The sequence below is a fragment of the Malurus melanocephalus genome, unplaced genomic scaffold (assembly GCF_030028575.1).
Source record: "Malurus melanocephalus ecotype Western Australia unplaced genomic scaffold, MMel_1.1 scaffold_4, whole genome shotgun sequence".
NCBI classification, from domain to species: Eukaryota; Metazoa; Chordata; class Aves; order Passeriformes; family Maluridae; genus Malurus; species Malurus melanocephalus.
The window spans coordinates 4,623,189-4,647,892 of record NW_026623236.1 but is presented as its reverse complement, the minus strand read 5'-3'; the positions used below and the strand labels follow the sequence as shown (position 1 = coordinate 4,647,892).

Genomic DNA, 24,704 nt, shown 5'->3' with positions numbered 1-24,704 from the left:
TTTTTATTTATTTTARTCTCTTTAAAGCTTTCGGGGTGTAAAGTCGACGCGGGTGTTTGTTGCGGTTTGAGATTAAGAAATCCTGATCCCGTCTGCCCTGACAGCTTTTTTTGTGCGAGGGGAAGACGAGAGAAGGGAACAACCTCCCCCCACGGGCGAGAGTCTGGCCGGGGCTCGGGCTCGGAGCTCACCCCTCCAGGGTCCTTTTGGGCGTTGTCGTGCAGGGGAGGGCACAGCCTTCCCTCGGCCCCACCTGCCGCCCGCAGCCCCGCCCGGGAGCGCAGCCGGGACGGGCCGGGACCGCCGCGGGGTGAGCGGGGCTGGGAGCGGGGTCAGCGGGGGCTGCGGCCGGGGCAGAAGCTGGATCAGGAGCAGGAACAGCAGCAGGAGCAGGAACAGCAGCAGGAGCAGGAACAGGGGGGCTGCGGGTACCCAGGGGCGCTCTCGGCCCGAGGCTGCTGCGGCTCGGTCTCGCTGGGGGGGCGCGGGCACAGAGCACATCTGAGGGGTGCTCGGGTGCTTCGGAATATGCACAAAAATGTTTTGATTCGGGCTAACTCTCTGTATGCTACCGCATCCTTTCTGTCGGGTGGATCCCACTGTTCSAAAAGCCGATTTTAGAAACACGAGGGAGATGTGAAATGGCAGGAGCTGTAATGTCATGCTGGCTGAGTGCTGCGGGCAGCGCGGTAGTGATGACCGGGTTCTGTCCAGCCCTCTGGCCTCGCAGGGTGCTCATGGCTATTTGGTTAAACTGATCTGTGACTCTTCCTCCCTGCTACAAGATACAAGGGTGAACAAGTACTCTACATGTACAGCTACTGATAATGTCTAAAATTAGATGTTTTTTCTTTGCTGGTGGCTCTAAAGCAGATGAAGAAATGAAAAAGAGAGTTTGTGGTAAAGCTTCACCACATACGAAGATGTTTTCATACTCTTACAATATTCTTTGAGCCTCCTTTGGCATTGTTTTGGGATCTTGACTACTTTTGCTCTCTTTCCAACGTGCTGTGTTTATTACAGTAAACCAAATTATTTTGCAAATTACATAAATTAGGGTAGCAGGATCTAGATGCAACTCAGACACAACTGAACTGCTTGTSCTTTTAGGCTGAGTATTCCACTCCAGGTGAGAGTAGGAGCTGCAACAGCTGCCCCTGGAGAACAGGGAGTGGGTGTAGGTAAATGTTGCAGTAAACCTCAGCAGTCTGAGCACACCTGTGTAAAAGACAMAAAGTCTCAAATTTCAGCAAGTCTTAGTTCTGATTTGAAAAAGCCTCACAGATATAAAGACAGTAAATGTGCTCCTCGGGTGAAGGTGAATATCTTAATTTGATGGGGAAGGAGGAAAAAATAATGAATATGCACTGGTATGGTGCCTGTGGAATGAACAGTGAAGTCAAATCCTTTTCTAATCTAGTGATGGGACTGTGGCACAAGTTATCAACTTGGTATGATGCTATACGTGCCTTCAAYCTGAAAGACAAATCCCTTAGTTCTGTCAGATGTGCAATTATCACAAATTTGGAACAGATTATTCTTGAGGCCATCAATCTGGTGTGTCAGACACRTTCAAAACACTGAATTAGATGACAAAGCAGCACAACGAATTTTTCTAGTGGATGGCAGCGTTTTACTGCAAATTGGACAACGATACAACTTCTCAGTTACTTTTTTCTTTTTTTTTTTTTTAATAGATAAAGATGCCTGTATAACTCTTAAAAGCGAGTTTTTGCTTTGTCTCATGAGGCTGTCGACTTTAGTGTAGTTTTTATAAGTACCATTAAATTTAATGCAGTTAAATTGGCCWAAATTAAGTGTGCTCTGGCTGTAACTGAAATGCCTGAGTACAGATTGTACATTATGTTGTGACCCAACAAAGAACCTGAAGGGATCTTTTAGGTAATACACAAGTAGCAAAGCTCACAGCTGTGTATTCTGTCTCTTCATAAGAATTTTCTCTTCCTCTTTTCAGAGGAGGGAGCAGTGAAGCGTCTTTGGCGAAAYTTCCTTCTGGAATGCCTCACATCAATGCAGCTGCACTTCTGCAGATTTCCATGCTGCTCTTTGCTTTTCCTGCACAGTATTTTCTATCTCAGTGGTATGGAACAGACTCTGCCGAGCGCATCCAAACAACAGAAAGGTTGTAAGGCCTTCCATACTGCATTTATTTGTAGAGAGTTCTCTTTCTCATCCCCAATAGCACTTTGTCCTGGAAAGCTGGMGTGTGGCTGGGACACACTGGATATTCCTATACAAAACCAACTTTTAAATCATTTTGGCCATTTTTTGGCTTAACATGACTGTATTTAGTTGCTTAAAGATGCCTTTTTGAATTCAAATACCAGTCCTTGTTTTTCTTCACATAAAAAYCTTTATTAATCTCATTATTTTTTGGGGCATTCCAATACACATTACTAAGAGTTATGTCCCTCTCAAAAGATGAAAATAAGGCATTTGAAGAATATTTCTAATTTTCCATCACCTTTTGACACTTCCTGTTAAAAAGTATTTTCTTGACTATTATGACTCAGCACAGACTCTTAACCAACAAAATTCATTCCAGTAAATTACTTAAGGCAGGGCAATGACAGAGTTAAGTAAGGAGTGCCATTTTGTGCATGAATTAAGTGGCGTATTGACAGAATCCCATGCATCCATCTCCAAATAAACAGTTCACAATATGACAACAAATCCAAATTTTTGATAGTGGTATTGACTGACCAACACTGGTCTCTTGAAAATGAACCATGCAAAGAGAGACTTAGTTGTAAGTGTGGCCTGTGCAGTGCACTGGGCGTGTAGCTCATYTGTGGAACTCCAATACATGAAGCAGGAAGAGCAAAAGATTGGCCTGATGAAAAGAGAACTAAGTTTGGCTTTATGCATGAAGACCCAGAGTGAAATAATTTTCAGGCCTCATGGCATGAATCTATACTTACTATTTAGATTTATGCAAAAACTTGTTTTTTTTTAATAGTCTTTTGATTATGTACACCATTTTTTAAATATATCATGCTCACTATTCTCAAATAACAGTTGAAGCTGCAGAGTCTGGATGTAATTAAACAATTCCTATGGCCTGAGTASAGGAAGAAAGCAATCTTGTAATGAAAAATAGTATTTTCCAAAATTTACATATGGTTTACTGGTACAAGTGATGACTGAAAGATTATTCACTTGCAGTCTTGTATTAATCTGGAAAACTTGTTTGTGKTCACTAACCCTTTTTTCCTCTTTGCTACAGAAGTGAAACCTGAAAGTTTAAATATAAAAGATTTGTRTAAGAGTACTAGAGGAGGTTTTCAAAACAACATGATGATAATTTTTACTCCTAAAGGATAATTACCTCTTGGGGCATCTCAGCAAGGTCTTACCTGAGTCTCGATGCGTGGGCAGATCTTTTCAAGCTGTGGCTCTCAAAGACAAGGTAGGAGATTTCAGACATGGTCTGTTCTTAGCAGGAAGGTGTGGAGGAAATAAGTGTCAAAGAGGAAGTTTCTCTCATTTGCTTGTTGAGACTGATTTAGAACTTTCTACCAGTTTTAAGAAATCCTTGTGCCTATGTTCTATGCAAACATAAAACGGAACACCACGTGAAACCAAAGGTAACTCATGGCAGTAATTCCGTACATATGATCCTCTAAATTTATCTGACTCTGAAATCAGGACAATCAACCACATTAATGACTGCAAGCAGCTACATGTTTGTAGGATCAGWTGCTAAAGCATTGGATGGATTTCTTATGCTCTATCTGGTAGTTCAGGAAAATCTGAATTAGGAAATAGAGATGGAAAATCTGTGGRTTAAGAAGGGGAATTTTGATTATTGGCCATGTGACAATGATTAGTCTAGAAAAAGTAAAATTATATCCATTTATCTGTACACACAGTTTGAATTTAAGAAGACTGTTCACGGACGTCTTTGCGTTTATTTGTGAGATTTCTTTTGAAGTAGAAACACTCCAAAGGTTTTACCTTGTCTGCACCTTCAAAGGTCCTTTATTCTTGATCGATGTACAATAATCAAGGGTCTTGAATCCTCTGAACTGTGGAGGATCCTGACTTAGTTTTGCTCCCAGAAAAACCTAAGGGAATGGTCTATGAATGCAAACAGAAACTGTGCTCTTCTCAGGTTTACCATAAATTGCTTTGCAACTTTGTGGAAAGCTCCATGCATAKCTAAAGCCTGCAAAGAACAAATGATCCATTAATTACTTGTATATAGTTGGAGCTGCTTGTGTCTTCTGAATTTCTTATAAATAATTGRTTATCCTAAAAAGAATGACATTTGAGACCTTCCGTATTAGCTACTGTTTTTAACTGCAACTGGACAACTTAAGATTTTGCCCATTCCTCTTTTTGTTAAGAGGTATTTGTCAGCCTTAAATCTTCCTACACATTTGAGCTAAAACAACTTTTAAAAAAGCATTGTTTGCACAGGAACCTGCTCTCACTTTCTTCCAGGCAGGATGAAGGGAGCAAGACTGAAAGATACCATTAAAGAGGAAGGAGACTAGGACAACCTTTAGTTCTTTGGCACCAATGGTTTGCTGGCTAATATGAATGGAGAATTTTACCCAAATACCTCTGTTCATAGACTGCTGCTGCTACACTGCCAGAGAAGGAATATTTGAAAGCATAACTGAAAGTATAAATGTTCAGTTTTCTCATTGTTTCTTTACACTTTCTCTTTTTCACARTAGCAAAATGTTACCCTTTTCCCTTTTTAAATGTTCTGTCCCCTACTCCCCACCCTTTAAATTCAGATGAAATTCAGTCTAGCACAGAAGGAAAAGCTGCACCAATGCAGCCTTAGGCTGGGACTCATCACCTGACACCTTGTCCATACCAGTGTAAACCAATTTTGAAAGACTTTACAAAAGATACTGAAGAATCATGCCAATAAAGTGCAGAATAGTGTTCACTGACTTCTATAAAATTTCTGGGTTTCCTCTGATACAAAAATTCTAATGCAGCTGTAGAGTAACTCCTTTTTTTCTGCTGGAACAAATTTCTTTTTCTTGTGTATTCCTTAAAAGTGTTTTTAATGTAAAACTCATGCAGGCTTCAAATGGTAGAGAAGTTTGTACCAAAAGCTTTGCACTTATCCCAATTAAGACAGGATAATTAACCTTCTGATTATTACTAAAACTCATCTTCTAAAGAACTTGCTTATATGTTGGGCTATTAATTTTACATTTTAGGAATTGGTACTAYGAAGAAAACAAAACTAAAAGTAGTCACAAAGAAGCAAAATCCCATTCTTATTTTGCAGGTATTTTAATTTTTGTGTTCCTTTTGTATTTTACTCATGATGTTGCCTATAAGGCTTCTATAGTGGATTTCTATATTTAATTTGTAGATTGTAGACTTTTTTTCTTTTTTCATCTCTCTAACCATGATTGATAATATTCAGTGAAGAAAACAGAAAATATTAAATCCAAGGCCTCTTCCCTGTGTTGTGTAATAGTAATATCAATATGATATTACCATGTGTATCTGTTTTACTGAATAGTATTTTGTATTGACCTATGAAACAGTGGTACAGCTTTCACTTGATTTAAATGAATCTGATTTAGATCCATTTCATAAAAGATAAAATAAACAGTTGACCACTTTGTTCCTGGAAAATAAGTGCCCTGCAATCAGACTGAATAGAAGAATCCTGTGACCTAAACTAGAAAAAAAATGTCACAATCAGTTACCACATGTAAGCACTATAAGATACTGTATGTAAGGCTTTAGTAATTGTCAATGCATACATGTATTAATGCTTTCTAAAATTCTGTAAAGAATCCTATGGAATATCAGAGGCATAMAAATAGAAAAGTGTCTTCCTTAGTGGATGAAACTCTTCTGTCAAACACAGTAATTAATATTCTKGTGGGAAAACCGAAGAACCTGTTCTTCTTTACTTCACCTCTTAATCTAATAGTCAGTTCTATTCAGGTGGAAGTCAGAAAAGTTTCTGTTAAAATGTTTAATATAATTTAATGTTTATTATAATTTAATGTTAAATTAAATGTTTAATATAATTGATAAACTTTTACCCTTGCTAAGTCTCTTTCTTTGTTAAATTAGAATCAACTCATGTTCACAGTCCAAGGCCTGAATATATTAAGTTCCGTGTGGGACAGGTAATAATTCACAAAAGATTTGGCTATTCAGGAGTCATTGTTGGATGGGATCTGAAAGCTACCACTCCAGGAGAACAGCTACAACCCAGATRTCCTCCAGTGAAACAGGTTTGAATGTATTAAACTCTTGCTTTATTAATACATACACAGAATAACTCAGGGAAARACCCTCAGAAATACTACTACAGACCAACTTCCTGCTATCCTGATAGGAAATACTCCAGAGTCCTGTATCACCTGTGCAGCTGAGTGGTACCTTTGCTGCTTCTGCATTGTGGTCCCAGTATCGCTTGGCTTTAGCACCACTGAGTGGCTAAGCTTTGCTGATCAGGGCTGTGGTGGAGATATCTCAAATTAATGTTGCTCAAATCACTCTTTATGCAGTGTTGTACTTAAAAGTAGCAGTGTCAACTTACTATGTCTGAATGGATTTCTCCTGCTGTATTACTAGAGTTGAGAAGCTGTTRAGTCTTTTATCTGGTTATTGATAATCGGTGGCATCTTCACTGCACCTAGGAAATGCAAGTAATTCTCTGTGTTTAATCAGTTTCAGTAAGAAAGCAATGTTTTTGAGGATCTGGTTGCTTGGAGTGTAAAGCTATTTAAAAACACGTTTTTGTTAAAATTCTTAAAGCCTTTAAATTTCTCTAGCTTAAGTCCTTGTATTTGAAAATCAGATGCTAAATCTTTCTTGATGGTGCTAATCTGGCAATGCAGTGCTGTATGCCACTGACATGCTGCTTAAKTGGCAGAAAGACACTGATCATTAAGTCAAAGAGGACTGAAAATTAGGAAAACATGAAAATCTTTGCTTATAGCAGAAAATTCATGTTCAGCTGGGAACTGACATTCAGTCCCATTTTGTGCATTTGGTTCTTTCCCTGATGTAATTGTATCCAACTGTCACTCATCTTTGGTTTCTAAAACACCTGCATCCTTGCTTTCTTTTCTCCTCTCAGAAGCGTTGTCACCAGCTGAACCCACAAGGATTTCCCAGCAGACATTGATTCTTTTTATGTACCTTACATTGTTCTGCTGTCCCAATGGCCTTGTGTTCATCTTTATTAATTTCAATAGCGATGACAAGTGGTTTAAGTGTTGTTTCTTGGTCTTGGGGTTTAATTGTCTTTGCCTGTCATGTTGTAAGAACCAGCTATGAAAAATGCCTTCTGACCTTTAGGCAGGAACTACTAAGCTTGGTCCTCGCAAATCCCTCAAAACATCAGCCAGATTTTTAGCCCAACTCTTCCATGCCTTCCTCTGACTTCCAGACCTTTACTCAGTCACTGAGCAGAGACCACTGCCTGTCTCATCRATCAATACTGACTGCTTCATAAACTCCATCTGTATCCATCCATCACCCTTTTTTTGTGTTTMGATTGTGTGTTACTTTGGGCAGGAATGTTTATGATAGCAGTGAATATGGTGGCAGGATTTGTTTTCAGAGGCACTTCTTTGTTGGAAGATTCATATATATAGATCCATAGAAGTTGCCTTAGCTCTCTCCAGGATYGGGACCATGGTTGTCAGAGGTAGTATTATGTTCGGAATTTGTCTCTTCCTCTCTAGAGTTCAGCTGCCACTTGTGAAGGAAGAAGGGTGGTAACAGATGGCCATGGGRCCTATGTACAAAAAGCAGGGATATTGAAAATCTTATTTCTTGCAAGGTCTTGGGAAAAAAAAGGTTAATTAAACTCCTGACTCTTAAAAAATGTTTCAGATATGCCAAGAACTTCATGTGTTGCATTCTGATTGCTTTATATTTAATTCTCCAAACTGACATTGGTAAAATCATAGAAATGAACTGGATATATATATATATCTATATAACGAGTGAATTTAGGTTAAGCCAACTGAAAGTTAACTGATTAAAATATGTAATCTTTAGTCATCATCTCTCTTTAAGGCTATTTATTTTCTTTCTATTTTTACAGGATCTAAAATATACTCCTCACTATCGAATTCTAATTAACAAAGCAAATGGATTTGGCAAATCTACGGCTTATATTCCTGAGGAAGAGATAACACTTATTATGGGATTAGAGGTAGTATTTATTTTTTATTCAGTTGCAACTTGTCCTGCATGTTTAAAATCTGGCTGACCTTTGGCATAATAGATACAAGCTAGACTGCAAAGTCAGTGAAAACTAATAGAGAAAGCAGATAAATTACTGCTGTACATTCAAGCATGGGTTTTTGGAAGCTGAAAAATGACCAAACTCAAGTACTACCCACTCTGAAATATCCAACTGCTGAGGTTTGTGAGTGTTTAGCAACTTGATTTCCATTATGTATGGGCTGTTGCAGACACAGACTTTTGTTTTAGGTTTTCTGGGGATCTAGCAAAGTATGTTGGTTTTYCAATTCTACTTTGAAAAATCTGCATTTCAAACATCTCCTGTTCAGCTGCTGCCTAGACTGAAGAATGTGTCCTTTTTTAACTGCAAAACTCTTTGGGAGCCAAAAATTCTGTTTTGTGTATCAGGGTTGAAGTAGCTTTTGATTCCCAGCTTATGCAAGGCACAGCCGGTTTTTAAACTAGTCTGAAACTCCGATCTAGAAAACAGCCTTCAGGCATGCATGCCACATACAAGTGGTTTTCTGCAATGAACCCCTATGCTGTTGTGGATGCCCTCTTTCAAATTATGGCAGTGTCTGTATTTAAATAACAGCAAGTAGATGAACCATTCATCTAACAAGACATGCTTGGTCTAGTCAAACAGGAGATTCAGATTGGTATCCTCTGCCTTTTGGGAAAACCTCCCAAATGAATCATTTAAGTCAAACTGGCCCAAAGACTCTCCATACTCTCTTTCAAAAATGCTGCTAAACATAAAGGACCCCTCTCAACCACACAATCACCTCTTATTTGGAAGAAGCCTTAGCTCAGTCCAATCTGTTTTAGCCACCAATTGTATTATAAAACTATGCCAACATGCCTGAACTTAGGAGCACAAACTACACTCTCCCAGATGAGTATCATAAATATTTAAAACTGTGCCTGTGTCTAAAAAATGCACCTTTCACTATGTCAGTTAGCTGGCTACCTTCAGTTTCCTTTATATTCCATGTGAAGAAGCAGATATTTCATCTTAAATATTTACCTTGTGGAATTAGCTTTGAAGGTATCAATTGTTTTATGCTCCTGTGTGACAGGTTAATTCTCCACACAGATTATTAGAGGGACTGATGGTAACAAGCTCACAAAACCAGGTTATTTCCAAGTTGTCTAGCTGAGATTAATAATAGATAAGTCATGCCTACACCTCAAGTTCAAAAGGTCTGTGGATTGCCCTCACTCAGCTTTTTGTGCAGCCTAACAGGCACAGTAATTTCTTGAAGAGTTAAGTGATTAGAAAATGCTAAGACTTGTCATGACCCTTTCCCAGCTGACATTCTCAGCTGCTCACTGTGGGCTTCCTGCATGAAGGCAAGGCTTGGATTGCCCTTGGTGGGTTTGCATCTTCATGTTGGACCTGAGGCCATCACCTGGGACTGTCTTCACCATTTCCCTCACTGCTTCTTTGCTGTTCCTGTTGCCTCATTGGATCAGATAACTGATCCAGCTAAAAGAAATACCGAATAGCTCTACTAACAACACGAGTGGCAACTGCTTCAGTCAGAAACAGTGCTGACCTTAAACACGGATGCTGGTGTAAATCTAGTTTTAACATCTCATGAGATCTGTTCAACATTTGTGAAGTATTTGGAGAGACCTGCCATTCTGATGACAGAAATTGGGTTATGGTACACACAAAATCTCACTGTTAGTACCTCTAAAGAGTTTTCAAAAAGTGTAGTAAATTCATTTATTTCAGTCTGTATTTATGGCCAATTCTCATGCTTCTTCAACCTGAAATATTTTTTTCGCAGGTGTATCACCCTGATATGGAAACCTACTTCAGTGGATATGATGGATCAAAATACATTATGCAGCCATGGTTGAAAAGACTCTACCCTCATGACTGAGTACTTCAGAGTCTAYACATGTAATGTACACCCAGACAACAGATGTCCTTTTTAAACCTGAGCAAACAGACATCAGGATAAAATGTATATTTTTTCCTATGAGGAAATAAAACATTCCTAAGTAGGTTTTATGATGAATACTGAATTTTGTTAAAAGTGAGCACACTGCATGTTCAGTTTGCCATGACTCAGCATCGGGATTTAAGTCCTTCTTGTTTTGGGAGGAAAGGTGTAAATGTAGCCCAGTTTCAGCCAGGAGTACTGAAAGTCTGGCACATCAAATATCTAGTTTTTACAGGGGCCAGGGAATCAAATAAGCAGTTGTGAAGTGTACTTTCAGAATTAAATGCGATGTTAATTTTAAGGGATAGACTTACAAGAATGAATTAAAAAATAATCAAAAAACTCAGGAAATAATAATTTTATTATGAAAATGTGTAGGATTTGAAAGTCTCTAGAGCAACTTGTTTCTTCTGTTTTCTTTTCCCTTTATCTCAAACACAGCAAACACTCTACAAGAAGCATAAGCAGTAGCATTCTGAATTCTTTCCTGCAGAGTCTGTGAAYCAGCAGAGTGTGACTGATGACCATCTATGTGTCCTCCCCATTCTTTTGTTTCTTCTTCTTTTATCAATAAAGGCTTTCCCAATGCCTGGCCGAACAGYCGACAGACTTCCTGAGCTTTCCGGCGTGTGTTTCCAACAGCAGTGACACATACTTGACGGCTGAGAGGTAGAAGCAGCAGCACAATAACAAGAACGGCCAACTGACGTACCAGCACTCCTTCTAAGCTTTTTTACCTTTACAGGTTTTGTAACTGCAGAGATGCTAAGGCACATCACCTTCCCCCAGTTTCTGGGCCATAACTTAGGCATTGAAGGGAGAGTGTGTGGAGAAAATGTCAGCATCCTCATTAGCTCCAATGAGATCAAGCATTTCTAACACCTGTACGCTGGAGGCATCCATGCTGTGTTGTGCAGAGCAAGAGTTCAGCCCTTGCTCCAGGCATTTCAGTGGCTCAGCTGCAAGGCATYCTAGCACCTGCTCAACCTCACTGGCCTGATTTCCTGATCTCGTGTAGATACCTCTGACATTCACTTTTGGCATCTCTGGAACCATTAACAGCAGCTAACTGAGCTTCCTTCTCGGACCAGGCAGTTCTTTTCTTTAAAGTGGCAAAACCCCAACCAAGACTGAAGTTCCTTCTGCCCCTCCCACGTTAGTGGGAGAAGCCTGGASTTTGAATAGTCAATGCTTAAAATATATCAAGATTGTGAGCTGTAGGGCAGCATGTTTTGATGCTGAGGAAGTGTCACACATGGTTCTTTCCAAATCATGTCAGCAGCTAACAGTAATGGGAATTGGCAAGGGTACTTAAAATTATCAACATCCGGTAGCACACTCGCATCCTCATGAATAGATTCAAATGAAATCTACACGTGATGATATAATCACAGCCAAATTCTGTTGACGTAAGATTCACAGCAGATTATACTCCAGTGGAAATCAGAGGGAAAATATWTTTTATTATATTTTGCTTTTGCACAGGGACAAGAACAAGTTCTATCTTCTAGGCTGAATGGCAYTAATTTATAAGTTATACTTAAATACTGAAATCCCCAACATAAATATTAATAGGTATGAAGGAAACTACTTGCTCTCATTGCAAACAGCATAAATTATGTATTCACATTAACTGAGGCTGTAAAATTTGTGGTGTGTGAGAGAACTTACCGAAGGGTGTCTATGGCCTCTGGTGTATGGTAGAAATGAGGTGGATTGATGGTAACAGAGGYTCCTAACTTTTCAATGAGTAGATTGCAAACATTCTGCATTTTTCCAAAATCACTGAATATGATASAGACCTGGGAGTGAGCGAACACAAACATCACATGAGTAATATTTTCATTTTCCAATCTGACTCAATGCTTTTATTTAAATCAGTATAAAGCCAGACATCTACAAGGTAACTAAACATAYTAGCCCTATATATAGATCCAACATTTATGAAATTTATAAGACTTCTATATAGCTCTAGAGACTAGCATGAGGTTTGCAACAGAAAGAAGTTCATTAAATGGTTAAAAACTGATTGAGAAATCTCTTTCTGAGGAAATACGGCATTCTCACTATGCAGACAATCTGAAGAATGAATGTGCTCTTTGGGGCACATGATAAGATGCATCCCGGWTCTTCCCTTTTTAGATTGCTAGATGTTAATTATGCAAAAGCGCAAGCAAAATGATGTGGRAAACATTGTGCATGAAGGAGAACTACATTTTAATTCCAAACAATAGGTTCAAGAAACCTCAGGTATGAGACATAGCTAAGCTGAGCCCAGTTCAGCTTGCAGTGGGCTCCAAATCCTGTGTTGTCTGAACAGACTGACTGCAGTGCTGAGAGGAACTGGGCACTTCAGACTTGGGTTAAAAACCATTTAAACACCTAGTTGTCTCTRGCTTTGGCAATAAGAAGCATTAAATGCAGATGCATTAGGAATTCAGGTGCTTTCCCAAATGCTACAAAGCAGGCATCACTATCACCAGGATTCMGAGCCCTACAGTCTTCCTGGTGGAAAATCCAGCCAGGCAGCAACTTTCCAGGCAGGGGCCAGCCTTTCTCCGTGGCAGAGCACAGCTGCCAGGACTGAAGTAATGATGCTGAGCTGACACAGCATTCAGGAATCAGAAAGCCCGGATCCCAATCTCTAAAACCTCATCTTCACTTCCAGCACAGTGCTCTCACCATAAGTCAGGCTCACCTTGTCTCTTACCCTGACTCCTTTCTTTTTTGCATACYAATATAATTTTCACAGGAGTGGAAGAAAAAAACTGCAGCAAAGAAAATTCTACTGCTGACACCTGTGGCATAGAGTTGCCCCTGTGGTTACTGCAGTCTATGCATCAATCTACCCCAGTGAAGGGATGTGACACAGAAATCCGAGTTACAACGTGTCAGCTGCACTGCAGCAGCTTCCTGTGTGCGTACCAGAGATTTGCATTGTGAAAAATGAGATAATTCAAGAGAACTAAGTCTCTCAGTGAGACAAGAGGGAGCTACTTCATATACAGAATAAGSTAAAAAGTAGTTATTGACAATTATCACAAAATAATTAATGCTCCCATCTTCTTACCATTGATAGCCGTTTGGTGTAGTACCTGAAACTTATCCTGCCTTAGATCCTTGCAYTGGCTCAGGGGCTCTGGAAGGTGCAGTATCAATTGAACAGGGGCTGAAGATGAGGCTACAGATACATTTCCTTCTTTACTGGCAGTTGTTGCCACACATATAAAAAGCATGCATCCTCCTGTGATGTTTTGCCAGAAAACTGTCATAGCTGTATTTTGTGGGAAGTCTCACTATGAGGACTGTCAGAGTGCTTYCCAGATTGCCATCAGCATTTACAAGATTTGTTCTCTCTTGGGGATGAAATAAAAGAATGATCAAACAAAAGAACTATGGGTCTTAAGCAGGAGATAAACTGCTCAGACTGGGGCACTTCCGGGCACTCAGAAACTGTATTGTTAAAAAAAGAAGCATTTAATCAGGTGCTCTCAGAGGCAGAAAAGAACTGAGCAGTAGCTGAATTTTGCCGTTCCCCCTCCTAAAAAAAAATCACACTTCTCATTTAGAGCTACATCTAATAAATTCCACTTGCATTTACAGAGGAAACTTGAACATCAAAATGCAAAATGTTTCGACTTCATCAGTTATTAAGGTTAAATAGTGCGAAAAAGTAACATGAGGGTTTGCAAAACTACTAGAGACATTCCAAGGTCTGGATAAGGCTGTAAATGACAACAAGTTATGGTTTATAAGGAGGCAGGTGTATTAAGAAATGCACAAAACCAACATAATCTTCATCCCATGAAAACGTCATGCAATAAGTGAACTATTATAGAGCATTGTGATCTCATACACAATGTCATTCTTCTGCTTATTTTCCCTGGTCGTAGCATGAATAAAAATTAACTCCTTACTGTTGAAAGAGTATCTTGAATTCTTCTTTACACTTTAAAATAGCTCTTTGTCTGGAAATTTCTTTACAGTAGACAAATGGTAAAGAGTTTATAGAATGAAGTAACACATGACTTCCAAAACTTTATGTATAAAGTGAGTGGAAGTGAGTTTTAAATTCATTTGAATTGCTAAAATAGGCAAACATGCTGGTCTATGGAACTTCATTGCTTTATGAAGCTGCACTAATGAAACAAGGATATACATAAAGGGAGAAGTAGGAGAAATTGATCTCCGCATAAAGAGTGGCCACAGCTAATTCAGCATACAGGGCAGCCAAAACAGCAGCACTCTGGCTGGATTCTTACAGTTCCAAGACCTGGGTCCCAGGCAACCACCCAACTTTGGAACAGCAACTACAGCTGGTCCMGGCTGCTTACAAATGAACACTAAATCCAAGCAATTAGCTTTCCACGTATAATCCTTGTTGTATAAAAACTAACAGCAGAAGACAGGTAATYGTTAAGTTGTAAGCCTTAGCTTGTCTGTAGTCTAAATAATAATTCAGAGAATAATTAATAAGAGAGTTTTATTATTTTTTAAGAAGGTCATCTAAAAAACATGGTGATTTAAGCTCTCTTCCTTCCATGAGGAAGTTAAGTAATTCAGAACATGACACTGATGCACACCATTTAAGTATCCTAAAACTAATTTCAAAATCCAAATTTTGCTCTCCAAATTCTCAATTACTTCTTTATTTATTGGTGTTATTTAGATGAGAATATGCCTTAAAACAAGCAAATTAAGGAGGCCGAACCTGTTTAAGAGGACTGTAAACCACAGCTCTATAAAACAGAATATCATTTTATTGCAGGCTTCCAGGTTTACTTTGTAAGAATCTCTAAACTTTCTGGATAGTGATTAAAGTTTTATGGTCTAAAAAATACATTAGCTGAACACACATAATTTCCCTCAGTGAATGTTTCAAGCACAACATTTATTTCTTACTATGGGATGAATGTGCAAAAATATACTTGCTTTAGCACTACTGAAGTAAATGGGATTATTCCCATAATATCTGTATTTCACAGAGCACTTTTTACCTACAGAATTCTGAGCCAAGTACCCAAGAAACAATTAGCTTTGCTTTACTTACAGCAAGCTGATGGCAGAGTTGTATAGAGCAGACCAAAATTCAGGTGCTGTTCAACTCTGGCCCAAGCAGATCTTGCATTTGCTCCCAGTTCAAGGAGCTAAAATAATGAAAGACAAAAAAAAAAAAAAAAAAAAAAAAAAAAAAAAAAAAAAAAAAAAAAAAAAAAAAAAAAAAAAAAAGCTGACCTGGGGGGGAAAAAAGAGCGGTTTTTAACCGGAGCAGCTTTCTGACTTTCTGAACCAACCAACTCCTTGTAAGAAACAGAGGGCAGGAAGGGCTGTGGGTGAAGGAGTTCAGAATTGTTGGTTCATTCATGCTGCCACAGAACCAAATATGCTGGTCTGCAGCATCACGTAATATTTAAAAAGCACACATTCATCTCAGAAGAAAACAAGTGCTGCACACAACATAAGACTGCAGYTGAACTCTGCTATAAACTGCAGTACTTAAATAGCTTTTTTGGACGATGCTGCCTTTATGTTCCTTGGACTGAGAAAAGACAGATTGCAAATTTTCACAGGTCCTTGCCACACTTCTTATTCTGTTATTTTTATTTTTGATTAGGTTGAATACGTACCTCTGCTTCCATTTGATAAGTATTTTCTACTCTACTAAAATCCTCTGTTACAGTCATATTTTCTTCCTAAAACAAAGTAGAGGAATATAACCTTAAAAGACAAGAATTAAGCATCTGCTGTATGTACATGGTGTCCTATAAAAGCTAAACTGTTTTGGCATACTACTTATGACTTTGCAACAGAAATTTTGAATTTTCTATGGAAGTATCTTCAGTTAAAAACTAGATGGATGGCAAAGACTTCTTGCATTATTCTAAGTAAATCATACAGTACTCTATAATGTAATTTCACTGCTATTCATTTGAAGAGAACAATTAGGTCATAAAAGTGGCTGCTAAGTAGCTGTGTGTATTAGTGTGTAGCTGTAAACTCACCTGGTGCAAAAACCCAAAAATCTTCAATGGTTTTTAGAAAGTTAGTATGTGAGAAGTGCTTTTTAGACCCCTATTTTAAGCTATTTTACAAGCAGCAGATTGTAGCAAGGTCATATGATCAGTGATTGAACAGCTATTATTCTGACACAATGGTAACCCTTCAAAAAGGCTCTTCCCCCAGTGAYRCTTCTGCATGAACAGCAGCTAYATTGGTCAACATAACGATTGCACAGAGCACCAGCAAACCCTKTAAGACATAAATCAGATACTGAACTCACGAAGATACAGGATAACTGCAGTTACATGCAAGTATTTGACCAGCTTGCTAGTGGTCTAACAGTCACTCTTCTTTCACCCACTTTGCTCTGCAGTAARCAGTTTGGAAGAACAAGTTATTGTAAAATTACTCTAACATAGCAAAAGGCACAGCATACMGTTTGATTGTAACTTTGCATGTAACACCCAGGAACTGCAGTAAAGCAGATACCCAGACTTCTAATTACTGAAAAAGTGTCATTTACTAATTTATTTGCATAGAAAATATTTGCYTTCAGTGTTGACACATTTCAAAATATGCTTTGTGTCAGAATATTTCCTACAGACGTTCAAATCATCAAGTTTAACATGTAGCAKGCATACATGCAGAAGTTTATGCAAATAACATTAACCATGAGAAGTGTTTTTCTTTTAAAACATTATATGGATTTTAGATCCATAATTACCATTCCACAGCTGTGTACAGAAAAGTGAAATTTCAAAATTTGTATCATGATTGATTGGTAGTGCTCAAAATCAAGCACAACAGTCCTAATTTTAGAAATTTTTAGATAATCTCTTCTAGTAAAGGCAAGGATTAGTAAGGGCCAGTAGTCCATAAAATTTGTATTTTTTCTTTTATGTGGCTGGCTGTGGTTTGCTAAAGAGTGATCAAGACAGTCTAGCACCAACAGCTCATTTAATGTACAAAATGGGGAAAATCTTACTATTTATTATAGAATCCAATTTCAATTGACAAGAAAGATTATTTTTGGAGGTCTCACACATGTTATAGAAATTAAGACACAGAAAACACACAGTTCTACAACTGATATCTTACAGAAATAACTATGCTTTAACACAACTGCAAACACAGAAAAATGCTTTTGTTTTCCCCTGTGCCCTCTCCTTAATACTTTTATAAAAAAAAGTTCTTTCTGGCTGAGCAGATTCAATTGGCATTTGGCGGTGCCCTCCCAAGGTTCCTGTGTATTTAAGGACGCTGCCATCCTGTGGCATCAAGCGCTATTGCAAGATCAATATTAYGGAGTGAAAGATCATTTTGTACCATGTATTACAAAAATTCCTCCGCAGCTAATTTTTATCCCACCAAATTYGATAGTAACTGTGCTACTGAAGATAAATGGATGGAATAATTGCTGAAGTCATAACAAAGTGGCCTTCTGTGATACATCATCTGTTAAATACTTAGCTTCCATTTCTGTCTCTGTTCAAAGATATGAAAAAGACAGGTAGGAGACAAGAGAATTTTAAATGGGAGACTACTTCAAAAGTAAAAAAAAAAAAATTCTTCCCTATTGTTTATGTCTACTTTTCATATTTTGGCTTAGGAAATACCCATTTGTTTGCAATAACCACAGAAGAAAYAGTTTTCACTTTGACTTAGGGAATGCTGCAGTTATAATGTGTCAGGTATTCTGGACATCTGGAATGACTTTCTCCATTTTCTAAATCTGYAGGCCAAGAATCACAGTAAAAAAAATTAAACGAATGTAACAATATTGGTAACTCAATTACCCAGAAGCCACTGAACAACTCTTGACAGAATCACACTTGAATTCTGCTTATAAAGCCAATTTTCTGTGTGGCATAAACCACCACTGCTGCAGGCACTCTAAAATAAACGAAGATGAAAAAGATAGTCAATATCCCATCAAGCTTCTAATATTGTGTCTACAAATGTGCTTTGCTTTTTATTTTYGTTCTTTCCAAATGAAACTTATATGGCTTTCCTCCTATCTGCTACTTCTGAACTTTGTCACAGGATCATCACGTCCACCCTCACGACAATGGCTATTTACAGGAATGACTGCTCTTTTCGCAAGAAGAGAAGAGGGAAAAAAAAATAAATGGGTAAGATAGCATAAGCACACTTCAAGGAGACAAGTATGTAACAACACGCTAAGAGAACAGCCCACCTGCACATGAAAATTATGTGTTCTGCTCCTTGTTAATGACTTAAAACATGAGAGCTTTTCATAACACACAAGCCCAGCACTAGCAAGGGAAAGTGTTTATAGTTTGGAATATACACTAATGCCCATTGGGTATGCTGATATGTATAACTGTAAATAAAAAAATCTGGAGACACTTGAAAATGCCTCTTAAAATCTACTCCTGATATATATATCTGAACTGATATATCCAGTATAACTTTACATTATGAAAAAAAAAAAACATTTAAACAATCAAAAGAGGTAGCTTCATCCACCTGATTATGGCATTTTTGTTCTTAGTGCTACAGAAATGCTTAATGRGAACCTTGATGTATGCTCATGTCTTCTGACAGTCACCTACAGTGTCTCCAGATAGTTAAGGATAGTTAAGCACCTTCTGGGATTGGGCAGCTGTGCTCCAGCCTCTCAYCCCCTCACTCTGTCTGGTCTGCTTGGCATGAGATGACAGAATGACAACCAAAAAATCTATGGTGAASAAGTTTCTGCTGCCCAATGTCCACTGGAGAAATAACAGAAGTATATGTAACAGTTATTCCAATAAAGACAATAAGCAGATTCGTACTCAGCACATGCAAGGGTACTTTAGAGGTATTTCTTTAAACACAGGGTAATGTAAAGAAGGTGATGCCTTACACAGGTTTTTACCTTTCTTTGAGGATMTATTGATATTGGAAGATTTTGTAACTTAGTGAGCAAAACTTTAAACCCTTTTTTATTGACTGTATGGATGTGTATCCATAACTGTAACTCCCATATGAGTTTTGAAATATGGAGAATATTGTACATATATCCAAGGTGTAGAGACAATCTCTAACCCAGAGCCCAACAGATATAGTTTGCCAGCTGATTTGTTTTGTTCAATAACACTCTGACAGGTACAACAAATATTATCACTGTTATTTTAAACAAGGTGGCCAAGGCCAATTGTTAGATACAGTCATCAAAGAAAACAAGTGTCATCTCCACACCCCTCCCCAAATAAATCATGGCTGGCAAATATAAAATCCGTTTCTTTCCAGAGAAAGAGAAGAAAATGTTACTTTTGAGCAGCTGGGCTGATTAAGGGAGATTGCTTTGAAGGCTGCAGGGAAAGTAAAATCAATGGGGAAACCAGATTCTGTGCTCTGAAGTGCTGCATATACTTACAGCACTCTATAAATAAATGCCACTATGTGCATCTATTTCTGATTAAAATCCTGTGTAAATGTGTATGGAAATCAGGTGCTGCCCCAGGCATCCTGACAAGCTGTTAATGCAAGCTCCTGCTGCTGCAAAAGTTATGCACTTCTGATGTCACAGACTCCTTAYGACAGCAACAATAAAGGTTAAGGAAATTGTTCTGTGGTTTAATTAAAAATAAATATATAGCATAGTTCGATGATTTCTTAAGAGGACTTAGATAAGCTTGCAACAACTACARCCATATAGAGATTGTGATGAGAGATTAATTTTACACTTGTCTAGAATGGTATTAGCTACAAGTAAAGTTAGCAAACGCAGTTAAGAACAAATTGCCAGCAGTGAGAGTTGCTAGTGGAAAAGCTGCAAGGCAAATAAAAGCTCCAGCAGTGGAGTGATTTAAAACTGGATGGAACAAAGCACTAAAAATTATACYGTGGGGAACTACTCTGAAAAAAAATAACTTCATGTTGTTTTTCTCAGAGTTCCCTAGAGCTAACACTTTGCTAACACTGAGAAACCCACAACTTAAGCAGCATTTCACAGTCTCTCAACTAAGTGGAAAGAACATTTCCATTCTCCAAMACACAGCATCTCTGAAACAGAAAAAGATTACTGTGAAATTATTGTAACTATAATAAGACATTGAATGCTCTCACATTATAAAAACAGCCGACTCTCCACCCTGCTTGCCTGCTCACATTACATTTCTGAAACTGACTGTATAAACCCAAATAAAACCATTTGTTTGTCCAGGTCATACTTCAGCCTGCAATTCTTTTTTCCAGCCTGGACTGGTGCATGCAGCCCCTCTAAAGCACATTCACCTATTTAACACCCTGCCCACTCCTGTTGTGTGCCATCCATCACGTGTTGGATGCCCCACACTATCATCTCAATTCAATCAGTCTCAAGTCAAAACTGGAAGTCAGTTCAGATTCACTGTAGGGTAAATATACACAACTAACCTTTCTAATCCAGCCACTCTCTGAGGAGCAATTAAATTACAGACAGGACAAAAATGACCCATAATTGGATAGCACACCATGGTGGTGGGTACAAATCTTGTCATTTTCTTTGCTAATGAAAACATATGTGTGCTGAGTTGCTTTGTCTTCTCCCACTCCTCTTAAAATCCACTCCTTTACACTACTGTTAACTCACCTAATAGAAACTGAAGGCATTTAACCYGTAATCCCATACAAAAATGTACCAGTTTTGGCTGAACAAGTCAYSCTGATGGYAATGGAACCCGTGATAAATGTTGCCTGTAACAKWCATGCMCCCAGCCAWGCACTCRGGAACAGGGTCACATATTTAGCCCAGACCATGCTCCAAGGCTCCCTGCCATCTAGTCTTAGAGCTGGAGTAGGAGCTTCTTCAGAGGCTAAGTGGTTTTCTTTATTGCCTCCATTATACGTTATTCCTGAAAAATTTGTATGGGTACTACWGTGACAGCATAACAGGAAGRAAAGASGAAATCCTATTTTGTTGGGGAAATAAAAAGTTGGAGCCACTGCTTATCTTCAAATGCATGCAACATTTGAGATGTGGGCACATCACTGTTCAGGCCAAGTAACTTCGTYTCTTRCTTTACTGACTTGCAGYGTAACATCATGCAATATCAGGAAAYCCTTCTGCAATTCTTTTTCACTGCATAATCTGGTGTTCATAGCAAACACTATCATCTCCCTTTTTTYCTCAGCTCATCTGTGAATACACTCAAGAGGCACAGACTTCCTGGGGAACTTCAATAACAAGTAACTTTTGAAAGCAATTGCTTATTCCATAAAAGATCAGCTTCGTTCTGTTTTCAAGAGCCCTGTGTGGAGCATTGTCAAAACCTCTTTTGTGAAATCCAAAAACATCATCAGCACAATTGTTAGGACAAATATCACCCTTATGGAGGATTTACTATTTGGACAAAGGTTTAAAGGCAAAATTATGCTTTTTTCATTGTTGTAAAATTGAGGCTGAAAAACTTACTGTGGTATAGGAACTTTTAGGGTCCACWAGGGGCTTCTGTCCCTTCAGCTATCTTGATCATATGTTTTTCAAAACCTCTCTACTTAAGTGGAACAAGAAAAAGAGTAAAGAGCACTGTATGTATTTGTTGCTAAACTCCGGTAATCACAGTTACCCGGACACTTACACACAGGTCGAGGTTATGTTGCTGTGTACAACTTTATCAGACAGTTTCATCCGCATGCATGGGAGATTGCTGCATTACATGAACAAACCACAGAGTGAGGCTGGAAAAGACCTCYGGTATCATCGAATGCAACCCCTGACCGGACATCACCATGTCAACTAGACCATGGCACTGAGTGCCTTATCCAGCCTTTCCTTAAACGCCTCCAAGCACAGTGACTCCACCACCGTGAGTCGAAGCAGGATGGCTTTCACATGCTAAACAAGCAACCTGTTGTAAAGCCCGGGTACAGCATTCCACCTTTTCGGCTGAGGCTGGCACGGCTGGCTGCAGCCTCCCACAGACGGGCAGGCTGTGCCAGCAGTGCCCCCGCGGTTCCCGAGGCAGAGGGCCGAGAGCTTCAAACCCGTCACTCCCCTCTTCCCGCCGGCACCGAGACCCCCTCAGGGGGGCTGCCGAGCGGGACCGGGGAGGCCCCGGGGACCGGGAACTGCCCCGCCGCTGCCCCCCTCGCCTTCCCCCGGCGGGACCCCCGGCGCCTCAGCCCACTCCCGGCGGCGGAGCTCACCGGGACGCCGCGCAGGCGGGCGCTGTGGGTGATGTACTGCAGCCGGCGGGACACGCTGCTCCGCGCCGCCACGGCCGCCTCCTTGCGGCTGCCGAGCCGCAGCGAAACCCGCGCCCGGTCCGGGCGGGCGCTCAGCTCCGCGCTGCCGCTCACATGCACCTCCCGCCCGGGCGGCGGCGGGGCCCCGACGCGTCCCTCCGGGGCCGAGGTGGGGGCCAGGTCGAGCTCGGCGAAGACGCGCGAGGGGAGCGGCGCGGGCGGCGCCATGGCTGCGGCTATGGCGGCCCCTCACGGCACCATGGCAACCCTGGGGCGCCACGTCACAGGCCCGCCCGCTCCCGACCGCCGCCGTGCGGGCCCGGAGAGAGCTGCTCCCGCCGGGATCGGCTCCGGGGAGCCCACAGAAACATCTCTGGGATCATCGAATCCAGCCTGTGACCTTACACCACCATGGCAAMCAAACCATGGCACAGGGTGCCACGGCCTGTCTGTCCTAAAACACCGCCCGGGACGGTGACTCCACCACCTCCCTGGACAGTCCCTTCCGATTTATAATYACCCTTTCTGTGAAGAACTTCTTGCTGTTGTCCAACCTAAACCTCCCTGGTGMAGTTTAAGGCTGTGTCCTCTCATCCTGTCACTGGTTGCCTGGGAAGTCCCTCCGCCGCTCGCCGAGGGGGCTGTGCCGTGGCAGTGTCCGAGGGTGGTGCCCAGCCCTGAAAATGGCCTAAGGACAGGACAGGAGGACAAGAGGACAAGAGGACAAGAGGACAAGAGGACAAGAGGACGAGGTCCATGCCTTGGCCCAAGCAGGGTCAGTCAGAGCAGGTTGCCTAGGTCCATGTCCAGTTGCATTTTGAATATTTCAAGGGATGGAGACTCTAGAACCTCTCTGAGCAACCCAAGTCAGTGTTTGACCATATCCAKAGTAAAAATACAAGTTTTTTATGTTCACTAGACTTTCATGGGTTTTAATCTGTGTCTACTGTGTGCTGTTACAGGGCAGCTCTGRAGACAGTCTGGCTTCCTTGTCTTCCACTCATCAGGCATTTATATAGACTGATAAGGTCTCCCAATTCTTTCTCCAGGCTAAGCAGTGTCAGCTGTGTCAGCCCTTCCTCACAGGAGAGRTGCTCCAGTCCCTTCATCATCTTTTGTTGCATTCTCTCCAGTATGTCCATATCTTCCTTGTATTGGGTAGTCCAGAAGATACTCCAGGTGTGCCCCACCAGCTCTGAGGAAGGATCATCTCCCTTAACCTGCTGGCAATGCTTCCCATAATCCAGCCCGGGATGAAGCTGGCTGGCTTTGCCACGTGAGTGCGTGATCCTCCTGTTGTCATTTTGTGCTTTCCAGCCCGTGAAGCCCCAGTGTGCACTGGTGCACAGGATTCTATTTCCCCAGATGCAGATTTTGGCATTTTCCCTTGCTGAACTTCATGAGCTGTTTCTCAGCCCAGTTCTTCAGCTGGTCTTAGTGAATATGAAATGAGTAGCTCAGTGATAAGCTCTGTTTGTCCAGTCTCGTTTGCATGAGGATTTTTTGGGAAGGACTCAGAATATGCCATTACTGTTTACATTTGTGGTACATTGTGTTTTGATTACCTGAAATCTCTACTCTAACCCAGAGGCTGTAATGGAACTGTGTATTTATACRAAGTCTTGCAGCCTTCAGAATTCAYATTGCAAATGTTGGAAAGTCTGCGTTACATGATACAGATAAATRTTGCTATACCCTCCTCCTAGATAAAAACATAACATGCAAAAACATCAAGATCTGATTTTACAACTCATATGACGATTCCYTGGAGTTGAGAGGAAACAGAAATATTGAGGGAGCTGAAGCCTTGTCTTTTTTCCCCTTCATTACTCTGCTTGGTGTGATGTGTGCTTCATGCCCTGTCATTAGACAGCCTCTGTACAAACYTCCTTTCCCATCATTAATATCACATCTGCAGAGGTATCAGTGACTTCTGCATGCTTCATGACATTTGGAGTCTTCTGCCTTTGAATATGGTTTTCTCTCCATATTTGCTGAACACTTAAAGGTTCAAATGAAACAGATTGAACCTCTTAGGTATTCATTACCTCTGGCAATGACACTCCATGTTTCTCAGCAGGAACAGCCTGAAGTAGAGACTCCTGAAATTTTGAGCACAACTGACTTTGATCAMAGTTATATGACAAGACAAGGAGGAAGCTTGTAACAGAATCCAAAAATATGAGCGCCTAGTCACTTAAAATAAATCARTTTGAGAGCTTGTATGAATAAATTCTGGGTACTGCTGACTTTAAGAAACAAAATTTTAAAAAATGAGTACAGAGGAAATTATAAATGTATATTCCTCAGCAATAAATTCTTTCATTAAACAGAGYTAAATGATTTTGAAAGTAGTCT

General features: G+C 40.2%; 2 protein-coding genes across 2 annotated transcripts; one reads left to right on the top strand and one right to left on the bottom strand.

Moving 5' to 3' along the window:
- Positions 1-1,724: 1,724 nt before the first annotated feature.
- Positions 1,725-10,483, top strand: LOC130575426 (F-box only protein 21-like). Its single transcript, XM_057369313.1, has 6 exons — positions 1,725-2,143; positions 3,341-3,430; positions 5,208-5,278; positions 6,085-6,248; positions 8,075-8,185; positions 10,014-10,483. The coding sequence occupies exons 1-6, from the start codon at positions 2,019-2,021 to the stop codon at positions 10,107-10,109; spliced, it is 657 nt and encodes a 218-aa protein (XP_057225296.1). The 5' UTR covers positions 1,725-2,018; the 3' UTR covers positions 10,110-10,483.
- Positions 10,484-10,515: 32 nt separating this feature from the next.
- Positions 10,516-22,578, bottom strand: IRAK1BP1 (interleukin 1 receptor associated kinase 1 binding protein 1). The gene is made up of 4 exons (XM_057369300.1): positions 22,308-22,578; positions 15,800-15,865; positions 11,844-11,974; positions 10,516-10,834 (listed from the first exon to the last, which is right to left on the bottom strand). Exons 1-4 carry the CDS (start codon positions 22,572-22,574, stop codon positions 10,564-10,566), a joined length of 735 nt encoding a protein of 244 aa, XP_057225283.1. The 5' UTR covers positions 22,575-22,578; the 3' UTR covers positions 10,516-10,563.
- Positions 22,579-24,704: the final 2,126 nt, after the last annotated feature.